Below are 21,749 nucleotides of genomic sequence, written 5' to 3'. Positions count from 1 at the left end.
AGTATGCTAGAATAAATGTTCCAATTTCAAAGCCCATGTTCATGTCCAGGTATGGGTAGCTTTCGCTGTTTAAAAATATTTTCACATTAAATACTTGGCAATTTTCGAACACAGTTTGGCTCACTTCTGCAGTCTTCCAGTCTGAAGCCCGACAGTGATATATCTTGGTTGTTCTGTAGCGAATTTGGACTATATGTACTGACGTCGTCCGACCGAAGGCCACCCTAAAGCCCGACCTGCAACCGCCAGTATCCGACCCCGCTAACGGAATGCACCCCTAGCCATGGCCCACCCGAGTCAGGCTAGCACCGGAAGAAAAGGTAGAATTAAAGACCATGCCCTATTGAACCAGCCACCACGATCCCTGTGCATTATAAATTAAACATAATTTAATGATAACATCACTTCTAATTAAAAACCCCGTGCAAGGGAAGTGCGACGTAGGAGTGCCCGCGTCACTCACATGTGGGTTTTTATTAATACATTTGTGAGTGCTCCCTTTGCGGCCTTGAGCCTAAATTAAATGAAGTAGTGCGTGACTTAATTATAACCTCCCCAATTTTTGTGTAACATTCGTCACTGGTGCAGTCAACAAGTGACGAACAGTCTCCAGTGTGACTAACATTATTCAAACTTAATTAATGTAAACTTGTTGAATCCAATTCCTAAAATGTATCTGTGTATTAGGTTAATTTTTTTTTATTTAATGTGTGAATTTAGAGCCACTTTCAATCTCTTATTAATTTAATAATTTCCGAATAACAGAACTTTAGAAACTTTTGCGCGAGAGGATGCTGAGCCCTCCCCTCGCGCCAGGGCCAGACGCCAGTACCGAGCGACTCGCGGACTGGGACGGACGTGCGTTCCACAGGGAGCCTTCAACCTTTGTCTTCACCAAATTCACTCCTGGTAATTATAGTCACTCTACAAAATATTTTCGTATATAACTCCCCGTGTGCGCCCGGTCCTTTTACGGTGTAGGGCCTATCCCAGCCGCTTAAACGTAAACTCCCCACACAAAGCATTACGCGGGGCAGTGCAGCATATGGCACGGGCCGACTACCGCAACCACAGACTTTTGGGTAATCGCCGAGTGCACAAGCACCGGCAACAACGACTTAAAGACTTTTAACGAATTTCATAAAGAGCTGCGGTCCACACAGGAGGACCCGGGCGTCGCCATTCGCAATTTTCGGGATTGGCCGCCTCCAATCGAACTCCCCCCCTCCCCCCTCAACCTCGACTGGCGCGAAATCTGTAGGCTCTGCGTTTGTGGAGCGACCGACCCCTGTGAACTTCCGAAGGCAACAGAACGCGCCAAGACATGTGAAACGCGGGACCAGTTTTGGACTTAATGACATTGACGACAGTCGTTGTGTCCTCCTAGGCTAGAGGCCGTTCCTGCCCATCGCCGTGTACCTGAGGGGGCACACCACTGTACCCCCCAGCGAGTGCAGTGCAGTGTTCACTGTAAGAATGCACCCGAGTGCACCTTATAGTGTTCATGTTAAAGACCGCTCAAAGACGGACAACTAATGTATATGTGTAAATATTGCGTTGTTAATAGTGTTATGTTTATTAGAGTTCTTTTGTAGCGATTTAGAGGCCGCACCTGGGCCATGGCGAGCGCGCGGTCTCGTTCGTACCGACTTCCCCTCCTCCACCTCTCCCCCCTCGCGTGGTGCAAGGCGCGCGCGGGGCGAGAGCGAGTAGTCGCCACTTGGAAGCCACGGAGTGCGGACCTGCATCTTCGTGCTCCGCGAGTTTCTGCATCTGCGACCACATGCGGACTTGCGTTTTCGACCAGTATCGTTCGTGAGTCTTACGTAATTCGTCGAACTACGTTTACGGTCGGGAGTTTTCGGTTGTTTAACGTTTTTACGGTTCGACGGGAAGCAGGCATTACCGTTACCACGGGACAGGTGCGGTTAGGGCAATGGCGGAGCATCCGCAATAAACCAGCGTACGAACAATTAGCGAACTACACCTAATTTCAACCTGGTTTCTACCTTCCTCAATCATTCCGAACCTTTTCTCCTCAATTTCCGGTCCCGGCCACGACAGGCCTGAACCCCTCCCTACTTACTGGATAAGCCGGGCAATTTACATTGATCCACATTCCTGACTTTATTCGGGGACCGGAAAGGGGCTGAGAGCCCTGGGGACGTCAACATATTTGACAATACATGTTTATTTAACAATTGTACATAATTTTTACTTGAATTAATGATCTTTTAATTGTTTTTAATTTTGTTGTTTTTGTTTTAAAAGTATAATTACTGATTTAATTTAGCGCATTGCCACACCCGGCCGGGCGCTGTCGTCACCTTGGTGTTCGTCGCGGTGCACTTTCACTCAGTCGGCGGACATCACGCTCGGGTGTGTTCGAGGCACTTAAGAGTAAGTGTTGTTGTGACATAACGGCCTGTGCGAACCAGAGGGGGCACCGGCGGTTGGCGTCAGTAATTAAAATATTTGTTTGTATAAGCTTTTGCATGCTTCAAAAATAATAATTTTATTCTTTTTGCATGTATTTATATTGACGCCGTCCCCGCTACCTCTGAGTATTTAGACGTGATTTTGTTCAGTTCGTGATCTCAGGGAAGGTTCGGCCTTGTGGCTAGAGGTAGGGGTCAACGCAGTAGGGCCCCCCGAGCTGTTGAGGCCACTCGGGACGCCTGAATAATAACACAAAACCTCTTCAGATAGTTGGTGAATTTAATACAGCACAGCCCAATACATGGTGCTGCCCGTTCTGGCCGTAACGGTTTGCCCGACGCGACTAGTCACACGCGCAGCTTACTTCCTCAGTGGCGGCTCACGATTCTTATGCGCGTGAGGGGCAGACTCGTATACGTGACGCGAAAGTTACAAAAGACACTCTGACATGGCACACGATATTTTGAAGCACAATACACTACACTAATACCTAGCTCTGGATAAACTGGGCTAGCAACACGTAGGCCCGTGTCTCCGGCGACTCTACGTGGTGACTAGGTGTGTCCCAGGGACTGAATCGTTATTAAGTTTGGTGGCGCACTGCAGTACGACGGTGATACATAAGCCCTGACATGACGAATTACACTTAGGCGAACAACTATTCCGCTAACACATTACACTTGATAAACTGGGCTAGCAACACGTAGGCCCGTGTCTCCGGCGACTCTACGTGGTGTCTAGGTGTGTCCCAGGGACTGAATCGTTATTAAGTTGGATGGCACGTGTCGCCTGCTGGCTGCCCCGTGCGGGCCAAAACTAAGTAGCCTGTAGGCTAGGTTGGGCGTGAAGCGCCGACGTAAAAACACATACTCTCCCCACAGTACTTACGTATGACGTAAACACTCATCTCGGAGCACTGATTGAATTAAGTTAAGTACCTCATGGTAAATTTAGGCCGACCGCGGAACTGTACAAAAGGTTGAAAAGAAATTACACTATGGAAAACTACATGTCGGTGAATGCAAAGGTTGAAGGTTCCGCGTTGCGCGCAGGCTGCCGGCCTGGTTGAGCTCTCGAAGGACACTAGCGGTGTCGCCGCGCGCGACCCCCCTCCCCCGCCAGCCCTCCCGCGGAAACGTGTGAATTTCGCGGGAAACTGAACCGGCCAGGTTCGGGACAAATCGCACATTGAAACATGATTTTGCAAAGACTTAATTATTAATTAATAAAAAATAATGTTTAATAAAATCCTGTGGAAAAACCTAATTATAACAATTTGTTGTAGTGCGGCGGAAGGATATGCCACACCCGGCCGGATCCTTCCGCCGGCGCAGCACTCGTTGCACGGCGATCGCCTCGACGCACGCACTACACTTAGCTGCGCGCACGGGCGCGTTCGGTGCACACGCTTCTAGGAGACGTTGATGAGGCATAGCGGTCTATGCGACATTGAGGAGCATTGGCGGTCGGCGTCAAATGCCCCCCCTTCTCTGAGACCGCTATGTGCATCAACGCCTCACTACACACACACACACACACTTAAAGATACGCCGGCACACTGACCTGGTACACCCGGGGCGGCGTCGGGTACCTGTGGGTCAGCGTCATCGGCGGCCGAGGTGGGCGGCGGCGGCGTCGCGGCGCCTTCAGCGGCAGGCGGCGGCGCTCCCATGGCGGCGCACGTGGCAGGCGGCGGCGCTCCCATGGCGGCGCACGTGGCAGGCGGCGACGGCGCGGCACCTTCAGCGGCGCGCATGACGTGCGGAGGCGGCGCGGTGCTTTCAGCGGCGCGCATGGCATGCGCCGGTGGCGCGCCCACAGTGGCGTGCGTGGCGGCAGCGCGCCCTCGGTGACGTGCGCGGCGGGCGGAGACACGCCCACTTTGACGTGCACGGCGGGCGGAAGTGACACGCCCACTTTGCATTGTGGTATGTCGTCGGCAACCTGGTTGTCTCCCGGACTGGGTCGCGATGTGGCCGCTTTGAGACGTGCGGCCGTGCCAGTCACTCTCCCAGTGGCTGGAGGCGGCGTCGTCGGTGGTGCTGGAGGTGGCGTGGTGGATCCGCAGTGACGCTGCGTGTGATCGGCGACCTGGCTGCCTGCCAGGCTGCATCTCCCTGTGGCTGTGTCTGTGTGCACGGCCGCGCCTGTCGCTTTCTCAGCGGCTGAGGGCGGCGTCGGTGGTGCTGGAGGTGGCGTGGTGGATCCGCAGTGACGCTGCGTGTGATCGGCGACCTGGCTGCCTGCCAGGCTGCATCTCCCTGTGGCTTTGTCTGTGTGCACGGCCGCGCCTGTCGCTTCCTCAGCGGCTGAGGGCGGCGTCGGTGGTGCTGGAGGTGGCGTGGTGGATCCGCAGTGACGCTGCGTGTGATCGTCGACCTGGCTGCCTGCCAGGCTGCATCTCCCTGTGGCTGTGTCTGTGTGCACGGCCGCGCCTGTTGCTTCCTCAGCGGCTGAGGGCGGCGTCGGTGGTGCTGGAGGTGGCGTGGTTGAGTCGGCCTGACGTGTCCACCCGGTCTCCGCGTGCCAATCGTACCACAGTGGTTGGACGGGTGTGACGTCTTCCATCTGCGGTGAGGTCGTCACCACCCCATATGGCGGGGGCGGCGTCGGAGGCGGCGTCCTGTTGAGGACGGACGTCTGGGTTGTCAGTGACGCGGGCGGCATCATGGCTGTTACCGCGGCGTGGTGGTTGGCCGCGTGTGGCAGCGGCGATGCGGGCTGCGTTATGTGCTGTCGTAGCGGTGTCCGGATTACGTCCGGCCCCTCGGTGTCCGCTGCGGTGTCGTCCTCCTTCCATTCGTCCTGTTCTTCGTACTCCCAGTTGTCCCCTGGGCATGGGTAGCCCTCGCTTGCCCATGCCTCGTAGGCCTCCTGGAAGTCGTTCATTTCTAGTGACTCGTGGTGACTTGTGACGTTGCTCCACTATGCATGCTCGCCGCTTCGTCACGACTCATGTTCGTGCTCATGTTCGGCGCGTAGCAGCTGCGCAGCTGCGCCACCTGATCCGTGTGCGAGGCGCGCGGACTTCCGCTCCCACAGCCGTTATCTCGCCTGGCGCGTAACTTGATGCGCGTCTGGCGTGTAACTTGACGCGCGCCTATCGCCAGGTGCCCGCTCCTTTGGCTGTCTGCGCGTCGCGTCCGTTTCCGCGCGATTCCCGACTTCCTACGCGAGCCCTTACTGGTACACTAATTTGAAGTATAAAATTTGAAAAATTTGAGAAAAAATTTGAAAAATTTGAAACAAAATTTGGAAGTTAATTTTTAGAAAATGAAAGCCACACTAGTCGGGCGCCAATTTGACGCCGTCCCCGCTACCTCTGAGTATTTAGACGTGATTTTGTTCAGTTCGTGATCTCAGGGAAGGTTCGGCCTTGTGGCTAGAGGTAGGGGTCAACGCAGTAGGGCCCCCCGAGCTGTTGAGGCCACTCGGGACGCCTGAATAATAACACAAAACCTCTTCAGATAGTTGGTGAATTTAATACAGCACAGCCCAATACATGGTGCTGCCCGTTCTGGCCGTAACGGTTTGCCCGACGCGACTAGTCACACGCGCAGCTCACTTCCTCAGTGGCGGCTCACGATTCTTATGCGCGTGAGGGGCAGACTCGTATACGTGACGCGAAAGTTACAAAAGACACTCTGACATGGCACACGATATTTTGAAGCACAATACACTACACTAATACCTAGCTCTGGATAAACTGGGCTAGCAACACGTAGGCCCGTGTCTCCGGCGACTCTACGTGGTGACTAGGTGTGTCCCAGGGACTGAATCGTTATTAAGTTTGGTGGCGCACTGCAGTACGACGGTGATACATAAGCCCTGACATGACGAATTACACTTAGGCGAACAACTATTCCGCTAACACATTACACTTGATAAACTGGGCTAGCAACACGTAGGCCCGTGTCTCCGGCGACTCTACGTGGTGTCTAGGTGTGTCCCAGGGACTGAATCGTTATTAAGTTGGATGGCACGTGTCGCCTGCTGGCTGCCCCGTGCGGGCCAAAACTAAGTAGCCTGTAGGCTAGGTTGGGCGTGAAGCGCCGACGTAAAAACACATACTCTCCCCACAGTACTTACGTATGACGTAAACACTCATCTCGGAGCACTGATTGAATTAAGTTAAGTACCTCATGGTAAATTTAGGCCGACCGCGGAACTGTACAAAAGGTTGAAAAGAAATTACACTATGGAAAACTACATGTCGGTGAATGCAAAGGTTGAAGGTTCCGCGTTGCGCGCAGGCTGCCGGCCTGGTTGAGCTCTCGAAGGACACTAGCGGTGTCGCCGCGCGCGACCCCCCTCCCCCGCCAGCCCTCCCGCGGAAACGTGTGAATTTCGCGGGAAACTGAACCGGCCAGGTTCGGGACAAATCGCACATTGAAACATGATTTTGCAAAGACTTAATTATTAATTAATAAAAAATAATGTTTAATAAAATCCTGTGGAAAAACATAATTATAACAATTTGTTGTAGTGCGGCGGAAGGATATGCCACACCCGGCCGGATCCTTCCGCCGGCGCAGCACTCGTTGCACGGCGATCGCCTCGACGCACGCACTACACTTAGCTGCGCGCACGGGCGCGTTCGGTGCACACGCTTCTAGGAGACGTTGATGAGGCATAGCGGTCTATGCGACATAGAGGAGCATTGGCGGTCGGCGTCAATATATAGCGCATGTCTACTTATTTTATGGTATTTTCCTGTTTATGATACTAAAAACCTGTTTATAATAAAGGTAAAGTTCGTCGCTTTAAATAGTTTTTGGGGTAGGAGAAATTTCGTAACTTTAGATAATTTTACGTTGTTAGGCAGCACTGATATTCACGCCCACTTTGAAACCTTCGAATTAAACGTCCTTGAAAATATAGCGAATGTTTAGAATATAATAATATTTGGCGAGTGTTATACGTAAATGAACTAATAATTTTCGTTTTATTTACTATGTTCGGTGACACCCAAGCAGAAAGGTAAAATATCATAATCGGTTACCGTATTTGTTTATTTATAGTCAGGACAATTTAAAGAAAAAAGGGTGTATTTGTGCAGTTATAAATTCTGATTAAAACATTTTATATAAAATGAATGAAGACATTTTAGTGAAGTAAATTTATAAAATGCTCCAAGGAAAAGCCAACCTGAACGTTTGTACTACACATAACCTTAAAAACTGCATTCCTTAGGCCCGCTCTACATTGTCACGGAACATTTCAGTACCGCGTCTGCTGCTTCAACAATGCACGGAAACGTAACAAATGTCAACAATTGAGATTACATTTCAAGTTTAAGAAATATATATATATTTTTTAAAATAAATATGCTTTGAGGTCATAGAACAGGCAGAATTTACATATAATAAAAATAAACTAAGACAGAACACTGGATATTCTTGTACTTAACTAATTTTTAACATATTTAGAACATAAACAAACATGACAACCACCGCAGCCAAGTACTCGACTTCTATTGGTTGCACAGAACAACATAAATGAAAGAGCTCGGAAATGCAGTCTGTGTTCAGTTGTATTCAGTGAGATCTGTCTCCAATTCCGTGTCGTAGAATGATCCTTATATTTCACGAATTTAAACTTTTTGAACTAAAGGAGAAGACACTTTGCAGAAGACCATGAAAACATAAAGCACCACATCATTTAAAATTAGGATTTAAATTTTTATACAGTTGACAAACTATTTGGAAATGTTCATTACAAGGCTTCCAGAGTCTAAAAAGTCTTTTTTTTTTTTTTTTTTTGTTATGTAAGTGTCCTGACTAAGCTAAATCCACCCTTAATAAGATGGGAAATCATATCCCTCAATAATTTGAACCTACCTTAACTGGTGAATAACAGGGTACCTAGGTTATTATTATTATTATTATTATTACTTAACCTGCAATTGGGCTTTCACCCGGTGGCAAGAACTCCCACTCACTCCCCTCTCCCCCCCCCCTCCATCAGCTTTCTCCTCAGCTCCCTCCCATCCCTGACCTCCACCATTTCCTCCCCCAGCCCATTCCACTCCCTCCCCGTCCTCACCAGGAAGGTGTTCCGCCCTCTCTCTGTCCGCCTCCACACCCTCTGGAGCTTACATCTGTGGTCTCTTCGTCCTCTGTACTCCCCTCTATGTACTTTGCTTCCCAATTGCCCCCATCCCCCTTCCCCCTTCAGCACCTTGAACATCCTGACCAACCTTTCCACTCTTCTTCTCCTCTGTAACGTTTCCCACCCCAACTCCTTAATCATTTCCGTTGGGCTATGCAGTTTCCCATCCTGCCCCTCCCTCCTTCTCCACATTCCCATCACCCACCTAGCCGCTCTGCGCTGCACCCCTTCCAGCTCCTTCACCTCAGTCACCAGGTAGGGGTCCCAGACCGCCGCCGCATACTCCAACATTGGCCTGACCAATGTGGAGTATGCCTTCTCCTTTGTCCTCCTCCCAGCTCCCTGCAGGGTCCTACCAAGCAACCCCAGCGCCTGCCTTCCCCTCCTGACCACCCCCTCTATGTGCTCCGCCCATCCTAGGTCATTTTTCAGTGTCACCCCCAGGTACTTATATCCTGCTGCCTCTCTTATCTCCTGCCCCTTCCAGTAATATACATTTCGTGTGACTTTCCTCCTCTTTGTAAATCTGACAACTTTTGTCTTACCAACATTCAAGGACATTCCATTTTTCTCCGTCCATTGCTCCAACCTTATCAAGTCCTCTGTTAAACATCCCCCTTCCCCCACAACCTCATACACTACACAGTCATCTGCAAATAGCCTCCATCTGGCTTTCATGCCCTCCCCCAGATCGTTTATCATAATTGTGAACAACAGAGGCCCCAGCACACTCCCCTGTGGCACCCCCGACGTCACTTCCCCCTCCTCGGAGCTTTCCTCACCCACTCTCACTCTTTGTCTTCTATTCCTCAGGAAATCACCCACCCAGTTTACCACCCTTCCATCCCTCACCAGCAACTCAACCTTTTCCATTAACCTCCTATGGGGGACCTTATCAAACGCCTTTTCAAAATCTATAAAGATTGCATCTATCTGCTTCCCCCCGTCCACCGCTTCCACCAGGTCTTCCAACAGCCCAGCCATCTGGGTCTCGCATGAGAACCCCATCCTGAATCCATGCTGCCTGTTATCCACCCACCCCAGATCTTCCATTTCCCCCTTTACGTACCTTCCTACCAACCTCTCCATCACTTTTCCTACACAGGACGTCAAACTGACCGGCCTGTAACTTCCTGGCTCCGCCTTATCATTTCCCCCCTTGTAGATGGGAACTACCACTGCCTCCTTCCATTCCATTGGTAGTTTCCCCTCCTCCAGAGACTGCTTGAAAACCTCCAACAGGTACTTCCCAATCTCCCTATCACCCAACTTCAAATGACTATTCCCTATACCATCTGGCCCAGCTGCCTTTCTCCCTTTCAACCTCCTGATCACCTTAATTACATCTGTCAGTCGCAGCTCAAAGGCCTTCCTGCCCATTAAACTGTCGTCCTCTTTACCCTCCCATGCCTCCCCCTTTGTAAATACTGCCAGATATTGCTCCTGCAGTAAGTCTGCCTTTTCCCTGTCCTCTGTATATTCCTGCCCCCCTCCTCCTCTGAGAACCCCTATTCCCTCCTCACCCTTCACTCTTCTTATGTATCTGTAGAGCTCCGCCCCATTTACCGTCCCCCCTTCCCCCATCAGCTGTTCCATGTAAGCATCCCTTGCTTCCCGCGATTTCCTCCCTAGTTCCTTCCCAAGCGCCTTCATTTCCGCCTCTATCTCCTCTCCCCCAAGCTTCCTTGCCCTCGCATGCAGCCTCCTACATTTCCTTTTCAACACTTTCAACTCCCTTCCATAGTAGGGAGGGTCACCTCCTTGGCCTACCCTCCTCTGAGGTACAAAACGTGTAGCCATCTGCAGCAGAATATTTCTTAAGGCAGCCCATCTACCTTCGAGGTCCTCTATATCTACCCATCTACTGTATTCCCCCTTCAGGAATGCCTCTGCCCCCACTCTATCAGCCTTACCCCAACAGTTTACCACGTTTCCCCTCCTTACCCTTTTCTCCCTCCAGCCCACGTCTAACTCCACTACTGGGATCCTGTGATCACTGATGCCCTCCATTACCACACTTCCCCTGACCGCCTCCATTGGTCTCACAAGTACCACATCCAACAGGTTCCCGTCATCCTGCTCTCCTCTCCTGGCACCTTTTCTGGTGCTTTCAGTCACCACCTGCTCCAGTCCTCTGTTTGCCAGTTGAGATGCCCATCTCTGTTCCCTTGACCCCATCCCCTCCGGCCCCTTTTCCCATGCCACCCCTGGCATGTTCAGATCCCCCGCCACTATCACCCACTTGCCTTCCCCTAGCATGTCCAACCTGTCCTGCACCTCCCGTATGGCTTCATCCCCTTGCCCTGGTGGCCGGTACACCGCAATCAGCCGTACATTTTTCTCTCCTACCTGGAACTGCATCTCCAATAACTCCGCTCTCCCCCCAACCCATACAACCCTACCACAGAGTCCCTCTCGCATGCACACCATTACCCCTCCTCCATTCCTGTTCCTGTCCCTTCTAAATATTTCAAAGTGTGCTCTCTTCAGTTCCCCATCTCTAATTTCCTCGTCCAACCATGTCTCCACCGCTACAATGATATCCGCCCCATAGGCTTCCACCCTGCCCCAGAACTCCTCCACCTTCTTATATATACTTCTACAGTTTATAACTGCGACTTTTACATATTGGCATTTTCCCCTTTGCGCCTCTGTCCCTTCCGCCCTGATACGAGTGCCCCTTCCCCTTAGAACCCCGATTTCCAGCACTCTTGCAGCCCTATCCAACTCCACCCCCCTCTTTCCTCCTTCCTCGCTCCCCGTCCAACCAATCTGAGTTTTGTTGACTTTAGCTGTCACCTCCTCCCTAGCATTGCTATCGGCTCTATATTCACAATCACCCCCCTTCTCTCCACCTTCCTCACTATCTAGTTGCTATCTTCTTCCCTGCTGCTCAAACCTTGCCCTTTCCAAATGGCCAGAAGTCTCCCTTCCTAGCAGGTCTCCTAGCATCCATTTTCCCCTCTCTGTTAGGTGAACCTGATCCCTGCCCACACAGTCCTGCCCCACCCATTTCCTGCTATCTACCAACATGGCTCCCAAGTCCCTACACACCCTCTCATACACCTCGCTGACCGCCGCAGCCTTGACATAGTTTATACCCCTCCTTACTAGTACCCCACTGACCACAACTCTGGCTACAGGGAACTTCTCCTTCACCTTGCCCACTAGCCCCCTCATATCCTCCTCTACTTCCCTCCCCACCACTCTACCAGCCACATCATTTCCCCCTACATGAACAACCACCACCTTAACTTTACTGCTTCCTTTCATGCAGCCTACCCTCTCCCCCAAGTTCCTAATCTTTGCACCTCCAAACGCAGCTTTATATATACTTCCTTTCCCCACCCCCTGCAATTCTACCCCCTTCACAATAGAGCTGCCCAGGAAAATCACTTCGGGCTCCTGTCTAACTATTGTACCCCTTTTCGTATCCCTGCCCTCTTCATGCCTGTTCACATCTACGTTGCTTGTACCCACAGCCTTACTGCCGGCCTCCTCCCGCACCCTCCTTGCTACCCCTTCATTCTGCAACCTGACACCTGTTTCCTGAACTTCCCCAGTACATGCCTCTGCATATGTGGCCTTAACAGCTTGAGTCCTTACTTTCTCCCTCCCTTCCAGCTCCTCCACCCTCCTGCGCAGCCTATCTACCTCCACATCAGCCTCCTTTCTCATCTGCCTTTCCTTCTCAACTTCCTCCTTTGTCCTCTTCAGCTCGCACTCCAGCCTTTCGACCCTTACTAACACACTTCTCAACCCATCCTCCCTTTTTACTTCTTCCTCTACCCTCTCTAATCTATGTTTTATTTCCATCTCCTTCCTGTACAACACCTCACCTAATCCTTCTTTCAAATCGACTTCCCTCCTTGTCCCACTCAGACCCTCAACAATCTTTCCTCCCAGAATATCACCAATGAAATTGAGTGCCCAGTCCTTACCCACATCTACATTCCCTCCTTCCCTCTGAGTTCCTGACACCCCACCTACCAGCTCCTGGCTACCACTGCTTCCTGCCATTGCCACTACACTTCCTGAACCCTTGTTATCCTTGTCACAATCCTTACACATCCACTCCTGCCCCAGACTACCCAGCTCCCCCTCCTCTAGTCCTGCACACTCCGTATGGACCCAGCCTTCGCATTTGTCACACCGTACACCACTCTCTCCATCTTTCCACACCTTTTTACAACCCACACATTTAAGCTTCGACTTACATTTCACCCTACCCATTTTGTCACAATTCACTATTCTACACTAACCTATTACCCAAATAACTTAAATAATATATAATCCTACTGTAATAACCAACAGATAATCCTACACCTTAGATCTTATTTCTACTCTAATTAAACGGCCACGTGGTTAGCCGATGTATAGGTAGCGACAAGGTTTGAGGGCTAAATTAGCTAGAGTAGTTTATCCCAGAGGATTTGTGATAACGAAGTAGGTATGTTATGATTTAAAGGTGACGAGCATAACATTATTAATATTAAATTTTAGTCCTAGCTATATATATTTATAAATCACCCCAAGATAAAGTTACCACTTGAATAACAAATTACCAACATGCATTATAAATGCCAATAATTAATCCTTATTGTAGATCCAGTTTTTATCAAAGATTTATAATTCATATTTTTTAAATAAAAAAATATTTTATTTGTGTTACAGTTTTGCATTGCAAACCCATTCAACTGCTTACTTTATTTTCATATTTTACGTTAAAATACAATTGGGTACGTTACTGAACATGTTTTAACATAAATTAAAATAAAGTAAGGAGTTGAATGTGTTTGTGATGCAAAACTGCACTAGGTACAGCAAAATATTTTTGATTTTTGTAATATGAATTATAAAATTTTCATATAAACTGATAGACAATGTTCCTTAATACGTATCCTGTTCATATCAAAGTTTTTTTAATGCATATCTTCAAAATTAAAAGTATATTGGTAATAGTACTGTTTAAAATTAATTATATTGTTACACATAACAATTGCTCTCTGGAAAAATTTTCCTTAAAGTTTTATGAATATTTTCAAAATCAAATATATTTTGGTAACTACACGGCTTTGCATCACACACATCCAATTCCTATATTTTAATACTATATTTTAAATACTGGATATGCATAAGGAACAATTACCCTTTTTTAATTTAACCCACAGACAAGCTTGAAAATAGACAGGGATGAAATAAGTTAAAGCACCTTCAAATTCTACAATGTTTATTTATACCAAAAAAATATTAAACACAACATTATATTTGTATTATGATGATTACACCCTTCCTTCCACCGCTGCCTCGTTGCAATCCTACACTTACTGTACAAATATTAGAGTACAACAAACTGGAATAATTTGAAAACATTTGTGGTGTTGTTATTTTAACATAGACCTAACCTGAACGTAAATACCGAATGAACTCTCACAAGAATACTCTGCCCTGAGTGCATGAAACTCGCTTGGTATCAGTAACAGAAACAAATTTAACTACAGAGGCAAACTTTTAAAAGCACACTCCTCAATTACTGCTAATATTCTGATGCTCTCACACAAATATCTAAAATCTACAATGGTCATTACTGTCGGCTATTTACTGAGTATAGGTAAAGTTACGAGCTTTCCAAATACTCATTTCAAGGCCCTTTATAACCATAGAGTATTCCATAATTGAGTCAGAATTAAAAATTGCTGTTTTGCATGAATACATACTATTTCATGATTATTCAGTAATTTTAAGTGTCACCGACCTAGTTTTCATAATTATTACACACGTCTTCACTGCTAAATAACACCTACCATCGCATTAAAATTAATTTTACAAAAAAATTATTACTTCAACAATGATTTTACGGTATAAAATCTGTGGTGTGTCCTGAGCTGCCACAAGGGGGTGTGGTGTGTCGCCAGCGGGGCCCAGCCGGCGGCAGTGCTGGACGGCCTCCCGAGGGCCCACGCGGAGCCCGTGGACACGATGATAGCTGTGGCGGTGGGCGCCCTGGCCGCCGTGTTCGTGGGCGCCCTGATCCTGCTGCTGCTGCTGTGCCATCGCTACAAGCTAGCCAGCTCCATGCTGGGCTGGGGCTACAGCCACGTCCAGTGAGTAGCTTCTCGCACCCTCTCAGCACGGCAGCTGTCTAAATACACTCAGCAGCAAGAAAAAAAAATTGGTCACTTATTTTTCTCCATAATTCTAATAATTATTAATTTTTGTTAATTTTGGTAAGAATTAGTTTTTTTATAGGTTATTTAAACAAATTTTATCATAAACAAATTATTTTTATTAATCATACATAATAAATAAATTATAAGTTATAAAAGTATGATGTTACCACTTTTTTTTAAATCGATAATTCTTCATTTTCGTCAGGTTTTCTGAATGGATGCTCTCCTAATAATGGGTGTTTCTACCACCGCCTCCCCCTCGGCACCTTCTGGCATGGCGAAGGGCCCTAACCCTGTCAGGCATAGAAGATATTACATTTTGATCGTACTCTACAGGCTCAGCATCCCATTCTTCACGAAGAGGAATTCAAAGCTGATTTAAGTCACTAGGAGGAGGATGACGAAGCCTAAATAACCCCACAAATGCTCTATCGGATTCATATCAGGAGGTGGTGCAGGCCAGTCGGTAACTGTAATTCCCATGTGCTCCCAGTATTCGGTGACAATTCTTGCATTATGCGGGGAGGTATCATCATCCTGCATCAAAATGAAACTGGTCACCAATAAACGGAGCGAACGGGATGACAACCTCCGGGAAAACTTCCTCAATGAACGCTCCGGGCATTCAGAGCCCCTTAATCAATGGGAATCATTTCAGTACGAGCGAGGAAGTTTATTCCTCCCCAAACCACAAGGCGGTGATTCACCAAGAGTACGTACTTCTGGTCGTCTCCACCGTCCCGAGTGGTACGGACCGCAGCGAGGCTCGTCTGTGGTGGTAAGAGGGAGACGTGCCCGAGCGAGAGAGGACGGTGCTGACGCAGGCAGGAGGGGCGGGCGGCCCCCGAGGTGGAGCTGGGCGAGGTGTGTCTCCACCCGGACCTGGAGGGCGTGCTGGCCGACCAGGAGTGGCTGTGCGACGCCACGGGCCTCATCCCGCACTGCCTGGACGTGCTGAAGCTGTGCCACCGGCTCGCCAACGGTCTGCTGCATCTGGCGCGGGGCGGCCTGGCCAGCCCGCGCGCCGAGCGCGAGATAGTCGAGGTGCGTTCCCTCGTGCCTCCCGGCCTCCCAGCAGACTGTCGTAGCCTTGCACCGGGAACAACATCTGTAATATAACAATATTTATTTTTTTGTATTGTGTAATAATGGATTAAATCAGTTAGGTTTTATAATTTGAAGCTTAGATAAAAAAAATATATATAATAAGGAAAAGAAAGTAATGATGTTGTAAATGTGTTGCTGTTTTATAATTTATACCAATAATTTATTCTGTTTTATCAAGTTGCCTTCACTAATAGTGGTTTCGATAATTGGCGTGACCCCATAACGCAACGAAAAACAAAAAAAGTCTGTAGCAACAGCCTGGAAAGACAAACCGTTGCACTCGGGTCTGTCTTGCACGAGCAGCGAACTCGTGAAGAAACCCCTAAACTACCCCTTTCCTCATTCACCGTGCACAATTTACTGTGACGACCACCTGCTTGTCAGACTAGTATTTGACCCGCAATCTCTCTCTCTATTAGGAGTTCCAATGCATGTGCGACCATGAACACAATCAAAAACATTACCGACTCCTGAGCGACTGTACAGAATGAATCTACAATTGCAAATACCTAAACAGGAGAACTGTGTGAAAACAACTGAAAAGGCAATCATTACTAACTCAATAATGTTCACTAACATCAGTTGAATAATGAAATTGCAGATTTATTGACCAGCTAAGTTGGAACATAGTTACATTAATTTCTCCATGACAAATGGCTGTTACCTAAACCCCTATAATACTATTAAAAATGATAATAGGTAACGTTTGGCAAAATTATAAATAAGCCTACAATTCAAATATAAAAAATTAAAAGTGAGATGAATATATAATTACTATTACACTTACTGGCTTCAAAAAAAAGGCAGACAGCTCTAAACTGACAGCCTAAAAATTATCAAATACATATTAATTTAAAAAATATCATGACATTTAGAATTTAATCTCCCTACAAAAAAATTAGTTCTATTAAGTATATAAAAAAGGGAGAGTTTCTAAGCTATTCAGTCATTTAGTAAAGTTTTTTTGGTAATCGGAAATTTTGCCGATGTGGGTACCCAACTTATTCATAACGCAAAAATTAACCACTCGTAACTCTTCGGTGAGTGAACCAGTTCCTTTAGCATGCTAAAGTCGTCGTCACTCGCCATGAAAACGTTTGTCCAGTCTAATGGGGCAGTTACTGCCAGCTGGTCTACACTAAAGGTTTTACTCGTTAAAGCTTAAACATTTACGCTGCAATGTTAACTACACTCGGCGACGTAATATTCCGTATATTCCATTAACATCTTCATGTAGTTTGATCTGTGTCTCTGATGTCCTCCAGGGTCAGGGCTAAAGTAGGCATGAGCGATATAAAATTTTAAATCTATAACTTACAGCTTGTCTTCACATATCGTAGCGACATACACCGTTTGTGCATTTTCATCACAGCAGTAATAACACAGCCCAACACAATCATGGCCGTGCTCTGAACGGCCTTCAAGACGCTCGAAACGAGACTCGCATGTCACTCGTTGCACTGCCCGACTTCGACTGTTGAGCACGCCGACCCATACACACGCCTGCATCACCAGTCCGGCACATTACTGCCATCTGTCGCCACACGATCAAACTGTTCCACTTCCGAGTCCAGTTAGCACCACACTCGACAATTTTTGTAACTCCCACTCAATAGTTCTGTTTACTGACTCTCAAATTGTTGTATTATCATTGTTGACGAACCACCAATAGAATACACATTAAAATAAATAAGTATCTACATGTTTAAAGAGCTGCTGCGTACATTTATTAAATTACCATTTTTAGAGGTGCTCTTGAGAGATATTAAGAATTACAAAAATAAAATACATAGAACACAAAATATTAAAAGACCTAAAAAAATACGGCTTAATTTGTTGTGGCCTAGGCATGAGCCGCATTACAAACAATGGTTAGAGACAAGATTTTATGGTTTCTATTTATTTTTAGTCTAATTTTGTTTTTAAAACATAAGAGTTTCGTATTATTGTTTTTATTTTTATAAATACTGTTTTTTTGATACTTCACCAAAATAGAGCATTTGTATTCTACAATAAAATAATATGTAATGAATTCGTCTAAAACAGATACGTTCAGTACAATAAAAATAAATTGGAGAGCATTTGTGGTTTAAAAGCGATCCAGTAAGAGATGCCCAATACAACAAATCTAAATAAATTTTCTGATGTATGCAATTTGGTACAATTTTTGTCCAGAAATAATGACATTCCTGCAATTTCAAACATTAATATATGACTTTTTTTGTGATGTGAATTATATTTTGGTTAAAATGCTGCTTAATTCCATTATTTAACTTGCCTTTTGCTGCTATATGGTGCGTTAACTTGCAGTATGGTGTGATGTGATGTACTTACGTACTTTTTGGCGTTATTTCAATTTTATCGCAGTTCACCATGTAATCTTGGCCCTACCAATGGTCTATGATTCATTGTTATGATGTAAATCATTATGCCTAGTACCCGGAAATTTTGCGGATTCCTCTGGCCTCAGGTTAGAATTCAAAGTTGTAGGTGTGCTCGACCCATGTTTACTTTCCCATTGGCTGATTTCTTAGCGAGAACAGTTTTATCCTTGTTATTCGGCACTACCTGATTCGCTTACTTCTCTCCTGGCCGGGCGTCATTGGCTCACGGTCGTAGACAACTGCGGACTAATCATGAGCACAGTGCGAGAGCGTGGAGGTTTGCATTCTAGCTTGCGACTAAATCAATCCGCGAAATTTCCGGGTCTCTGATTATGCGTAACTATTTTAAGAGTGTCAAAGTACGTGATGCCGCGCGGGGGTCCGTTCCCTGTGTTTCGCGAGCGAGACGCCCGTGCGGGTGGAAGCTGTTAGGTTCCTCCCCCAGGGGCGGATGCAGCAGATGGGGGGGGGGGGGGGGGTTGAGGGGCAATAGGGCAGCCCGTGACGCTGTGCAGGTGACGAGGCGCATCACCCCGCGCGTCGACGACATGATCAACAGCATGTACCCGCCGCTGGACGCGCGGCTGCTGGAGGCGCGCACGGCCGCGCTCATCCTGGCCGTCACGCACCTGGCCTTCGTGACGCGCCAGGCGGTGAGCGGCCGCGCCGACTGGATCGACGACTGCCTCGCCCGCATGGAGCGCCACCTGCTGGTCAGTCGCGCCCTCACGACCGCCCGCCGGCGTGGCGAGAAGCACCAGTGTTGTTGACTGGCCTAACGTATCCCCTTGCATTGCCCGGAGTTCGATTCACAATGCGTTGGTGTAGAATGAAAATACTACTAATTTTAATGTGCTTATCAAATTAAATACAGTTTTAATAATTCAATTCACTGATAAAAAAAAATATGTCATTAGTTATTCCGTTATTCCGGCATGCCGGTGATAGTAAGTGTATTTTTGTTGTGAATACAGCACATGTCATTTGAGTAAAATCAATTTTTACGTTGGAAATTACTTTTTCCCTTTTAAGAAGTTTTTCCCTGTTAAGAAGTTTTAAGCATCCAGTCCCTTGAAAAGTCCCTTGAAAAACTTCTTAACAGGGTTTTACTGTAGTAAACACTTGGAACGCCCAAGTAAATGTGCATCCAAACAACAGAAATTATTATAATTTTTTGCCTAAGCCATGTAATTATTGTAATGGCTGTAATTTATGATAAAACACCAGCTGGGAGAAGAAGTATATTGAAAATTTCGTCAAAATTTCTTTTATCTAAGAATTGGGTTTAAAAGAGCATGTAACACAATATTAAGCATCTGTTAGATTTTATAGCGATTGTTAGTTTTACGTAAATGTAACAATACTTGTCATACAGAATGCATTATGCATTACTGCATATAGTAGCCAGTACAACAGGCATTGCACAAGAAAACGGTCTCTGCTCTTTAGGTTACAGTCTTGATCCTGCCTTGTCAGTAGGATGTCCAGGCTGTGATCTTGATCCTACCATGTCTATAGGATGTCCAGAATGAGATCTTGATGTTGACATGTCAGTAAATGTCCGGCTGTGATCTTGATCCTGCCATGTCAGTAGGATGTCCAGGCTGTGATCTTGATCCTGTTGCAGGCGCTGAGGGAGGCGGCCCTCACCCAGGAGGCGGCCTGCAGGATCCAGAAGATCATTGACCACTAGCTGGCACTGAGCTCGGAGTGTACTCGTCTTCCATGTTTCCTTTTACTCAAACAGCTCACCCACTGGACCAGGATTATTAACCATTAAAAAGTCTTATTGTCACAGTTATTTCCAGCTACCTCATAAATTATAGATAGGACATGAATTGATAATTCATTATTACATACTTTGTTTCCTAACACTTTTCATAGAAATTTATTCTTACAATTGAACTTATAAATTAGAAATTACATGGATTTTTGAAGTTAAAACTAAAATTTAGCTGTAAAAAAAGGTGTGACATATTATGGCTTCTTTCATTCTCAGTTTCGAGTTATAACTTTATATATCTATGGTGGAGATGATAAAATGAAAAGTTTTGTTAGCATTTTAAAGAATTTCCTGTGAATGTTTTTTGCGATGCGGATGATTGATTTAAAATGTTTTTTTGACATACTTAATTGCTGGTTACACTGTGTGTCATAAGAAACAACTATAATTACCAAAAATATGAATATGCAAGCACACAGAAAACAATTCAAAACCTGCCAAAGTTAATTGCGTGGAAATTAATTGCCCAGAAAATTTGTGTGTAAGGAAATAGTAAAAAAATGTTTACATCAAAGACAAACACAGGGAACTGACAACGATGAGGCATGTCCAACAAGAACAGTAAATAAAGACAGACGATGACTTTGAACAAAACACAACAAATAATTGACAGAGATGCGCCGGCAAACTCGGCGAAGTGACAAAACATACATTCTGGACACCACAATGACGACAGTACAGACATAGTGGACTGTCTGAGGACACGAACAGAGCTCAGTTCTCATAGCATCGCAACTGTTTTGTTTTAGCATGCTTGCAGACTATTAACTGCTAATGGGTAATGGATAATCTTTATAATATTTCTGAAACAGAATATATATGTATATTATATTATTATTATATATATATAATTATGTATATATATATATATATATATATATATATATATGTATGTATGTATGTATGTATACATATACATACATACATACATACATACATACATACATACACACAATTATACACATATGTATATGATAATGTACTGGTATTTCTAAAATTGTGTTTTTGTATTTTACAAATGTTCAGGTCAGGCTGAAGAAAGTAATTTAAATTAGTAACATTTAAGTAATGTTGGAAATTGTTGTTGACTTGTTCTTGTTATTTGTCTCTAGGAAATCAAGTATATTTTAGTATTTGTGTGTGACAAATCCTACTTTCATTAATACTGTTCCATAATGCTATGAAGGTGTTAAATAAAATAAAAGTTGCCATGTTTACATATTGGCAACCTTCATGAGCAAGCTTTTATCAGTTGTATTCCTGTGACGTAGGTACAAATGTGTAATGGTTTTGAATCTCTTTTTTGGAATATTCCCAAACTGATCTGAAATGAACTGTTTTTTTATAACACTTGTTTAATTAAATTTAAAAAAAAAGTGAGTGATTTCATATTTTACCATGTAAGTCACACTTTATATTTTTTGTAGTGTAAATAAGTAATGTATTTAAATAATGTAGCCGGTTGCCTTAGTGTTAGTACGTATCAACAACTCCAACTAAGCTCATTTATTTTGTTGGCAGGTGTGCATAGGGTTACAATTACGTAGGTTACTAATTTACTGCTCATCCATTATTACTATTATTATGAACTGTATTTTGGTTTTTTCATGATAAAATTTTCATGTTCATGTTAGATTCAAGTAATGTACCATGTTTATCCTGAAATTCTACTCATATTGTACTTGTTTTTGTAAATGTTTTTTGTATAGTTTTTGTTTATCTACGAAAGCTTAAATTTGTATGATGGAGTTCTAT

The 21,749-nt window shown here is 45.7% G+C and overlaps 1 protein-coding gene across 1 annotated transcript; it reads left to right on the top strand.

Annotated features, from left to right (window-relative positions):
- Window positions 1-7,272: 7,272 nt before the first annotated feature.
- On the top strand, window positions 7,273-20,829 carry LOC134532145 (transmembrane protein 98-like). The gene is made up of 5 exons (XM_063368505.1): window positions 7,273-7,419; window positions 14,466-14,654; window positions 15,545-15,764; window positions 18,727-18,924; window positions 19,839-20,829. The coding sequence occupies exons 1-5, from the start codon at window positions 7,394-7,396 to the stop codon at window positions 19,902-19,904; spliced, it is 699 nt and encodes a 232-aa protein (XP_063224575.1). The 5' UTR covers window positions 7,273-7,393; the 3' UTR covers window positions 19,905-20,829.
- The last annotated feature ends 920 nt before the right edge of the window (window positions 20,830-21,749 follow it).

The sequence above is a fragment of the Bacillus rossius genome, chromosome 5 (genome assembly GCF_032445375.1).
Source record: "Bacillus rossius redtenbacheri isolate Brsri chromosome 5, Brsri_v3, whole genome shotgun sequence".
NCBI classification, from domain to species: domain Eukaryota; kingdom Metazoa; phylum Arthropoda; class Insecta; order Phasmatodea; family Bacillidae; genus Bacillus; species Bacillus rossius.
The sequence above is the reverse complement of the archived record's forward strand: the minus strand, read 5'-3'. Positions and strand labels throughout refer to the sequence as shown.

Bases quoted from the DNA above. Each gene is read 5' to 3' on its own strand.
- LOC134532145 (XM_063368505.1), top strand. From the start codon at position 7,394: ATGTTCGGTGACACCCAAGCAGAAAG. The intron at 14,655-15,544 runs GTGAGTAGCTTC...GTGCTGACGCAG, and splicing joins TGGGGCTACAGCCACGTCCA to GCAGGAGGGGCGGGCGGCCC. The intron at 15,765-18,726 runs GTGCGTTCCCTC...GACGCTGTGCAG, and splicing joins CCGAGCGCGAGATAGTCGAG to GTGACGAGGCGCATCACCCC.